This window comes from Triticum dicoccoides, chromosome 2B (assembly GCF_002162155.2).
Source record: "Triticum dicoccoides isolate Atlit2015 ecotype Zavitan chromosome 2B, WEW_v2.0, whole genome shotgun sequence".
Taxonomy (NCBI): Eukaryota; Viridiplantae; Streptophyta; class Magnoliopsida; order Poales; family Poaceae; genus Triticum; species Triticum dicoccoides.
The window spans coordinates 738,489,406-738,499,100 of record NC_041383.1 but is presented as its reverse complement, the minus strand read 5'-3'; the positions used below and the strand labels follow the sequence as shown (position 1 = coordinate 738,499,100).

The window sequence follows — 9,695 nt, the reverse complement described above, 5'->3', positions numbered from 1 at the left end:
ATGGAGTGGATGTTTTTGGGTTTCTTAGTACTGAAGGAGAAAAAGCAACCAAAAAAAATACCTGTTAGTTTTGTTAGCAAGAAAAATGATAAGATCATGATTGATGATCTCATAGAAAAGATTGTGAAGAATAAGAGCACTGATGATGACTTTATTCGGATGACATTTCTAGTTCTCTTAGGAACTATAATTGCACCAGTGTCTCATGAATATGTTCCGAAAAAATACTATGCCTTAGTGCAAAATATTAAGTTGATAAGGAAGTTCAACTGGAATGCATTCACTTCACGATTCTGTTTATCGGAGATTGGTAAGCTTCTGCAGGACGGCCATGTTAGGCAGTGGCCCCAGGGGAACCTCGCCCTTTTGCAAGTACGTTCTATTTATTAATTTCAACACTTTTGTTATAAAATGTCACAGAAGAACATGTAATTTAATTAGTTTATGTGTTTTGCAGTACCTATACTGGGAGAAGGTGCAACCAATCACCGGTCCAAAATATGATTCGTTGGCATTGTTGAGCCCGCTGATGAGGAACCGGACGGAAGATATGGCTGTGAGAAGAGACAAATACGACTATGAATATGGTCGTGGTGTTGGGATGGTAATCCTAGTAATCATGTTTTTTTACATTTATGAAATAAAGTAAAGTGTGCATATGGTTTGTACGTATAATTCTCTTGTTGCACTTGTAGATCGATGACAACATTACAGAGGAGTATAGGCTGAAAAAAATTGCGGAAGAAGAAGCTCAAAAAACCAAGAAAGCTAGTAGCAAAAAATCTAACGTTACTGGAACGAGGAAAGAGGGCAGTACCTCGGAGGCTTCGAGCCAGAAGCCTACTATGGACCGGATTTTGAGTGAGATGAATGAGCTTCGGAAGGAAATGCTTCGTTTGCCAGAGTTATGCGCACAGGTAACACTTGAGCACGTCTCTTTAATGTCCATCACTGAATTGAAGAACTAAGATGAAATGTTTTCTTGCAGAGAATGATTGAGAAACTGAACAAAACCGGCATCTCCTACAAACCCAGTAACCTGGAAGAGGACGAAGAGAATCTGTACGGAGGCATTAATGAGTCTTCAAACGATGGTGGACGTTCGAAAAAAGAGTTTGTATATCAAAAAGATGATTCAGACCGGTTCCGCACACCTTCCAAAATGAATTTGCAAAAGGATGATGACGGCGTTGATGTAACTTCTCGTGAAAACACACCTTTTTACTGCACACCTGAGTACTGGGATAGTTTCAAGGGTGATATGGATGATCCTATCCAAGTACCAGAAGTATTAGATGAAAAAGCTGCCACATCTTTAGAGACGGACGAAATCGCATCGCATGCGTCGCTTGGTTCTAAAGGAGTACAAGAGGAAGTGGAGGAGGTTACTGGCAGGCGCAAGCGCAAAGGATCACAACATGTCAAGTCTCCTTATGTGGTCCCTAAACCGAACAAACGTGCAAAACGTTCTGCCAAAGGAAGTAAGTTTTTTGTGTTTCTAATTGTTATTGCGTAATAATTATTTATGTATTTGCGTTTATAATTATTTGAGTTGTGCGTTACAGAATTGTTCCAAAATGGTGGTGTTAACAAATCTGGTGATGAGTATGATGTGGTGAAAGCGTCCATCAAGTACGTGCGCGCGCATGAGCATTCACAAAAACATGCCAAAACAGAAATTTTCAATGATGACATGGAAGAAGGTCTCATTGTGCGGAGAGCTTGTCACATTATTAACCATGAGTGGCTAAGTGGCGACTTAAGTTAATTTCATATATTGTTTTACAATTGATTCGAAAATACCATTGTTAAATCTAACACATTATTTATAGGTAATTAATGCATACTCATCATTTTTGGTCGACAAAGTTAATGATGATCGTTTCATGTTGACAACTTGGAGGATACATTGGTTGCTTCACATTAGACCCGGAAAGAAGACCGCCGGTAACGATTATGAAGCAGAGTCGCATAGTAATGGACCGTGAACAGATGTGAGGACGAGTATTTCAAAAAATCAAAGGTAAGTTTGTTGTTAACACGGTACATACATACGATAGTATGTGATGATTGTGTTTTATGGTCCTTGTGATGCAGACTTACATTCCTCTAAACAAGCAAAATAATCACTGGATTACTGTCGTCATGCATAGCGGGAAGAGAGAGTTTCAGGTTCTTGACTCGTTGATGACCGGAAAACTTGACAGTGTTACTAGAGAACTCGTTGAGAACCTGGTAGGTTTAACTTTCTAATGTGCATTTGGTAACATTCATTTTCTTTAGTACACTGAATGACATTCTTTCCACTATGTTTATTATATCTTTAGAGAAAACAACTAGCAGAAGATATCCAAGAAGCAAATGCAACCGGAATTGTGAATTATCCGAATGTTTCCAATTGGCCTATTCAAACGTATGACATGCCAAAACAACATGATAGGTGAGTTCTTACTTTGACAGAATATTTAATCTTCTTAAATTGTATGCATTAGGAATTCGTGTGGAATATTTCTCCTTCGATGCTTTCAATATTGGGATGGAGACAAATGGACATGCTTATTTTCACAGGTACGCAAGTCATGTTTGGACTACAATGTACAATGAACGATGTGCTAACACCATTTTTTTCAGAGCTCAATTGATGATTCGAGAGAGTTAATGATTGCGCAACTTATCTTTTCAGAAAGAAACAAGCTTGATGAAGTGAAAAACAAAGTTATTCGGATATCAAAGAAGAAGAAATAGATGCGGCACGGAGGAGTTTTGCATGTGATTGGATGGTACTGGAGGACTTTATTTTCCAAATGCTTTGCGCACTTGCTTATAAATTTTATGTAATAGACTCTGCTTCCGAATAGTTAATAGACTCGGCACTTTTCCAAATGTTTTTTATGTCCACGTGATATTTTGTTTCATAAATATTATATAATCATTCTTTTTTTTGTTTACATGATTTTTTTGTTGCCGAATAGTTATATGTAATCGTGTCGTCGTTAAATTTTTGTACACTAAACTATGGCAGCACACTGCGTGTTACTTTGTTAGCAAAAACTTGGTTTACAACACACTGGGTGTTAGTCTAGTTTAGAAAAGCGCAAAAAATATTTTACATAAAAAAATTGCCCGCCCGTCTCCACAGCGTGTCTTAGTAAGCCTGTTGTTATCAAGCCCAACGGGCGACTACAACAGGCATTTCAGAACACGCCGTGGAAACCAGGCCCAACAGGGCAGCATCGACGCGGCACATCGACGGGGTAGTAATCAGAGGAGTTCAATGTGACGACGGGAGCTGAGTATATAAACTGGTCGTCGTCCCCTTCGGCCGGCGAGGTGGGACTAATGCCTATCAAGTGACTCTTGCTGATATTCATCATAGCACATGTCAAGGTCAAATTGATCATCATCGCTGTGCTCATCATTCCCGCTAGGACCATCAACACCTCCCTGCAAAATATGACATATAACCTTTCATGTCAATCTGTTCTTGTATTCTTACTAACCATAAATAATGTAAAGAACTTATTTGGCTACCGCTCACACTACAAGATGCATCGACCTCGCTCTCGGCATTGTCATCATCTATATTATTACGCTCATTGTCACCATTAGCATTTATCTGTGCACATGTAAAGTAACATAAATGGTCATACAATTTTAATGTCAATCATTTCTCTACAATTTTTTCAACATACCTGGCTCACACTATCTGCATAAAATTGTTCATCTATATCATATTCCTCATCGTCAGCATTACCATGTAGCTGTACAAATTTAAAAGGACATGTTAGTGTCAAATAACTAGTTTGTATACACCCGCCACACACAACAGGATAAAATCCGATAAGGCTCCGTTCGGCCACAGGCATCCTCCCCGCAACTCCGAGCTTGCGTCGACTCTGATCTGGGAACTACACCCTCCCGCCTCCTTCGACAGCCACATCTGTTCCCAGCTTGGACCACCACTGCTCAAAAAGGTCAAGCTCTACAAACCCCTCGTCAACGCCGGCCAAGCCTCCAAAGAGAAAGAGCGAGGGTCGGGAGACCCTTATTCCGAGCACCACATCCCGCTCCTTAGAGATCATGGCGCCATGGACACTACATGCGACGAGCCACCCCGACCTATGTACACACCGCACCCGGATCCAGGGTTTCACCAACCTCCAGCCGCTGCAGGAGGCGAGGGAAACCACACGAGGAGCCGGCAGGATCACATGAAGGACGAAGATGCCTGGGATTCACCTCTATCTACCGTTGAGGAGAAGAGACGCGAAGCGCACCACGGACGTAGGGGCGGCCTATTCCGGTGGAGGACCTATTCCAGTGGAGGAGAGGGTTTGGCTAGAGGTGGAAGAAAGGGCCAGCGCAGTGGTACACATAGGGCCGTCCATTAGAGGCTCTGGTACAAGCCAAAAAAAAACTGCTATACATAGGCGAGTTGTTATACAACAATCAGACATCTTCATCACTCTCTTACCTATTGCAAAAAGGCGGCAACAGTTGCACAATATCGTGCATAGTGAACACAAGAGGACGCTAGCAATGCCAGAAATACTTCAGCACGCACTCAACCGCACGTCCCCTGCCAGCTTGGTAAGCACTGAACATCAGCAATGATGAAAACACAAGGCTATATCTCCAGATCCACGATGAGTCAACAGAAACAACAAGTGCAAATTGGCATTCAATCCAGAAATAAGATGCTCCATGAATAAGCTAGGAATGGCAAAATAGGCTTACCTAGCTAAGCAAAAATATATATACATAAAAGCAAGATGCAATATAGACCTTGTATTGTACTCCGTATTTACAGGAACAATTAGCATACACGCAAGACCGAAGTTAAGAAATCATTATCATAGTCTAGCCTTATCATAGTACTACGAACAATTAGCATACACACAATAAGCTATAAGTAGCAGACAAGTTCAAGATGGAACAGTTCACATGTTCTCGGATGCACACATTACTCTTCACCGAACATCTTCAACAAGCGTCAACGAGCTTCATGGTAGGCCTGCGTGGAATTGATTCCCATGCGTAAGGCTGTATAGATCCCATCACCGAGATATCATACTGGCTTCCAATGAGCAAGGACCAAGCAACAGTTACCTCCACTTTACAATCACCAAGCTCAAAACCTTTTTGACTTATGTTGCTGGATTTGGTTGGAAAGACAACACTTCCACTGAAATCTCCAGCCTGCACGACAATTTCCAGCCTTCCTCCTGATTTTACAGATACAACTTGCCTTGAAAGATCTAGATAACCCTGTTCACTCACTGGTATTTTTTCAGCCCGTGAATCAAGCAGCAAAACATGCCCAGATGGGTGCTTACCATTGCCTTCAGTATCGTCCTCAGGCAGTACGGAGCAAACGACTTTGGTTTTGCCACAAGGCAATGAGCCCCGTATCACACGGACACCGAGGATAGTGGCTTGGTGTGATTGTTCAAGATGATCACAGCATAACTCTATTTCACAAAGGCCACGGAGAAGACGCACAGAAACACCGTCATAATCATAGAAGAAGGCTTTACTGATCAATGTGGTATCTTTAGACTCCACTGTGCCCTTCAACTTTAGGTGAACTTCAATCGTAACAGTGCCCTCGGACATAATTGCACGAGAAGGGCCAGTCAAGTGCAAAAAACGATCCTGCAAGCATCATTGTTCACCATTAACTTGCCAACAAAGATGCAAACAATAAGAAAAATAACAGGAAAATACCCATGCATACCTGTTTTGTCAGGATTTGGCAGTCATCCCTAGTGCGAAAGAAGAGAAGGTTGCGACGATAGTCCACGGAATCTCGGGCAGCAACTACACCATATACCTTCAGCGGCCACTCAAGGGCATAGCCTTCTCTTTCTGCAACTTTAATATAGTAGACCTGCATGGTCCTCCCGACTTCAGCACCCACTTGGGTGTGGCCTGGTAAGCTTCGGGTGAAGATCATGGGGCTCAATAACGCTGCATGCAACCAAGTCAAGTGTGTTACAAATCTGACGTCAACTAACAAAAGATTGCACAAATTGCTTTTGCTATCCATTCAAGAAGAATAAATAATCAATGATTAAAGTAAATCACTATGCTAACAGAACGAATTAGCTTGCTTGAGACATGCAGTAAATGGAAGAAGAAAAGAAACTAACAACAACCATATCACAAGCAAATTACTCACTTGGGTCTTCGAAGCTGCCAAAGTTGCTGCTCCTACGTTCCCAGCCTCTACGGTAGACATTGAAATAGTACTCCTCAGCCGCCTTCGCCGCCTCATGCGGATTCACAACTTTTCCGCCCATATTCTTGTCCTCATCATCTTGCCTCATCGATTCTATTTGCTCTCCGAAATCTGGCACCCATCGACCAAGCTGGTCGAAAACTTCAGAGATAAACTTCAATGTGGAGCAATAGCGTGCGAAGGGCTTTCTAATAAGCATGCATTTCGCTAGAAATTTTGGTTCTGTTGAGACTAGCAGGCTCATCTGGTCCCACAGCTCATCAAACTGCCAGGAGAGCAAACCTAATTTGAAGCTTACCCTCGGCACAGCCTCCTCCGTCAGGGTCCCAGCCTGCTTCTTCTCAATCTTGCTTCTGACAGACTCGGCTACGGACATCGAGTTACTGACTGGCAGCTCCTTGAACTGCTCCCGCTCATTGAACTGCTTGGAGACTGATTTGCAACCATCACGAATCTTGCTCTGTGTCTGCACCGTTCTGCCTTCGTTGCCAATCCTCGCCAATTCAAACTTGCCACTCCTTCCATTCGACGACTTCCCTCCGGTTTCCATCTCTATGTCGTCGCCAATTTTTGTCTGGGTATCGGTCAATTTCCCTTTATTGCTGATCCAACAGGCATTCTGCATCGTGCTGATCCTCTTTTGGGCCTCATAGTCGACCCGACCAAAGATCTTATTCGACAACTCATACATAACTGATTTCAACTCTAGAAGATTCTTGTATTCCTCGGAGCCGTAGTGTCCAAACTTCCCCATCTTCTTCTCCAGGGCCTGGATCCAGCAGATACTCTTCTGCATGAAGATGGCAGCCTGACAGAGCTCCTCGCTTAACATGGACTCGCCACTCCTTCCCTTCGAATTTCCTGCAGTCGCCATTCCACTGTCCTCACGACTGTCACCTGACTGTAGCATCGTCGAGGGAACAAGGGACCAAGCAACAGTAATCTCAGCCTTAGAGCCATCAGTAAGGGGAAATTCGCATTTACTTGTGTTGTATTTTTCGGGTTTAAGGAGGAATTGAGCAGCAATCTCAGTCTGTGATGGTGAACCGGCCATTATGAGGACTAGCAGCTTGCCATTTAATTCCACAGAAACTACATGTCTAGTCAGATAAAGGTAGTCATTGCTGGCCATAGGCATTCTTCCACCTTTTGAATCAAGCAGCAAAACTTGCCTAGATGATACTTGCGCAGCGATATCTTCATTACCATCCTGAGGCACTGAATAGCAAACAACTCTGCCACCATGAAAAAGCAATGGTTCCTGTTTGGGTGTAACAGCCACACTGAGGATAGTAGCCTGGACCGACTGTTTAAGTTGCTCACAGCACAACTCCACTGTGCACAAGGCGTTTTTAGCGAGATAGGTACAGGAATTATCAGCATTGTAAAAGTCAAATGTACTGATCAATGCTGTATCTTCAGATTTTGTTGCGCCCTTCACTATTAATTGGATTTCGATGTAAACAGTATCTGTCGAGACAATTGCACGAACCGGGCCAATCAAGTGCAATAAAGAATCCTGCAAGCATCATCATTTGCCATAATCAACAAGGATGAAGGCAACAAACAAAGGATCGAGAACACGAAAATACCATACGTACATTTTCTTTAAGGATTTGGCAGTGCTGTCTTGAACGGAGGAATAGAGGGTTGCGATGACGGTCCACAGCATCACGGACTGCGACCACTCCATACACCTCCAGTGGCAACTTTTGGGGTTCTACTAGTGAGACTTTGATGGAGTAGATCTGCAAGGTACTCCCTGCGACAGCTTCAATTGGAATGTGGCGTGGTGTGCAATGTGTAAATTGCATGGGGCTCAATATCGCTGCATACAAGTTAACAAGTTAGAGATCTACTACATCAAAGTCTCACTAGTAGAACCTCAAATCGTGGAGTAAACTTCCATTTAAGAATCAATCTGCTTAAGTGAGTAAATTCCAAAATGCAAGTAATCAGGTAACTAGCATGCATGCAAGTTTACTCACTCTGATTTTCGAAGCTGTGGCCATCCTTGCCCCATATACGTTCCCAGTAGAGACGGTAGGCAGTGAATCTCTTCTCCTCCATCTCCACAGAATCTTCTTGGCCTGCCCTGCGAAGTTCGTCTTCCATGGCTGAAGAAAAAGATTCTGATTTCAGCTTAATCATCGTTGATTTCACTATGTAGTCGAAGTTTGAGTCCATTCGCTGGAGCATAGTGATACGGTCAGAGATCAACTTCAATTTGCTGATACGGGATACGTACGGCTCAGAAACAAACTTCATCATGGTGCTCCTTATATCTTTGTTCTCTGACGAGAAGGATCTCAGAAAGTTGCACATCTCGTGCCTCAGCTCATCGATCTGCTCAGAGAATGCCGGCAATCTGAAGCCGAACCTTAGCACTGCCATTGCCTCCTCCCGGATCTTCTTCTTTTCAAATACCTTAGCAATGTCAACGACCACTTCTTCAAATTTCAACAGGATTTCGGTTGTCAATTCGGGCACGGTCTCCCAGCGGAGTTGACTGTCTGACTGGCTAACGATCCACTCCTGGGTCTCCATTGCAAGGAAATCAAGCAGCTCCTCACTGTCTGCGCCTCCGCCTCTCTCTCCGTCGGCAAGGATTCCGGAACGGTGGAGCAGATTCTCGAGTTCGAGGGATGCGGAACTCCTGCTTCCCTTGGACGACTTCCCTCCAGCTTCCATCTCTCCGCCGTCGCCAATCTTGCTCTGGGTCTCCATCGATTCCCCTTCATTGCCGATCCAACCGGCCCTCTGTACCGCGCCCATCCTGTGCCACAATTGGAAGATTCTCTCCGTCAAGACGACCATATCCATTCTGAAATCCGGAAGATTATCATGGTCAGAATCGCTATGTGCAATCTCCTCCATCTTGGCCTCCTGGGCCTCGATCCACCGGATACTCTCCCGCATGCAGATTCCAGCCTCATAGAGCTCCTCGGTAAACATGGACTCCATCGAACTCCCTGCGGTGTCCATCTCACATCCTCACCACTGTGCGGTGTCCTTTCTTCTCCCCGCCGCCGCCGCCGCCGCTCTCATATTTTTGTTCGGGGGAAGGCAACGGTCCCCCAGCTTAGGGTTTTCAAGATACGGTACAGACGGGCGTAGCCAGGCCCAGTAGATCGACACGGACCTTCCCAGCACGAACATGGCCCAGCCCAGTAAATCGACACGGACCTTCCCAGCACGAACATGGCCCAGGCCCATCCCAGTATCAGTGTCGTGAATTCAAAATAACATCACGAATTTGGAAAATGTTAGCAAATTCAATAACGAACATTTCTAAAATTCTGTAAAAAAAGGAGAAACAAAATAAATCCCGAACTTTTATAAAAATGTGGTCAATTATTGGAAAAAACGAATATTTTTTGAAAAAACTGAACATTTTTTTAAGATAGCGAAAATTTGTTGAAATTTTGATTAATTTCCAAAATGCAAAAAAACT

The 9,695-nt window shown here is 43.6% G+C and overlaps 1 protein-coding gene and 1 pseudogene across 1 annotated transcript; one reads left to right on the top strand and one right to left on the bottom strand.

The window, feature by feature from the left end:
- LOC119368534 lies at positions 1-2,745 on the top strand (annotated as a pseudogene).
- A 2,017-nt stretch (positions 2,746-4,762) lies between these two features.
- LOC119365982 lies at positions 4,763-9,296 on the bottom strand. Its single transcript, XM_037631642.1, has 5 exons — positions 8,230-9,296; positions 7,843-8,069; positions 6,182-7,760; positions 5,738-5,970; positions 4,763-5,655 (listed from the first exon to the last, which is right to left on the bottom strand). Exons 1-5 carry the CDS (start codon positions 9,224-9,226, stop codon positions 4,984-4,986), a joined length of 3,708 nt encoding a protein of 1,235 aa, XP_037487539.1. The 5' UTR covers positions 9,227-9,296; the 3' UTR covers positions 4,763-4,983.
- Between the last annotated feature and the right edge of the window lie 399 nt (positions 9,297-9,695).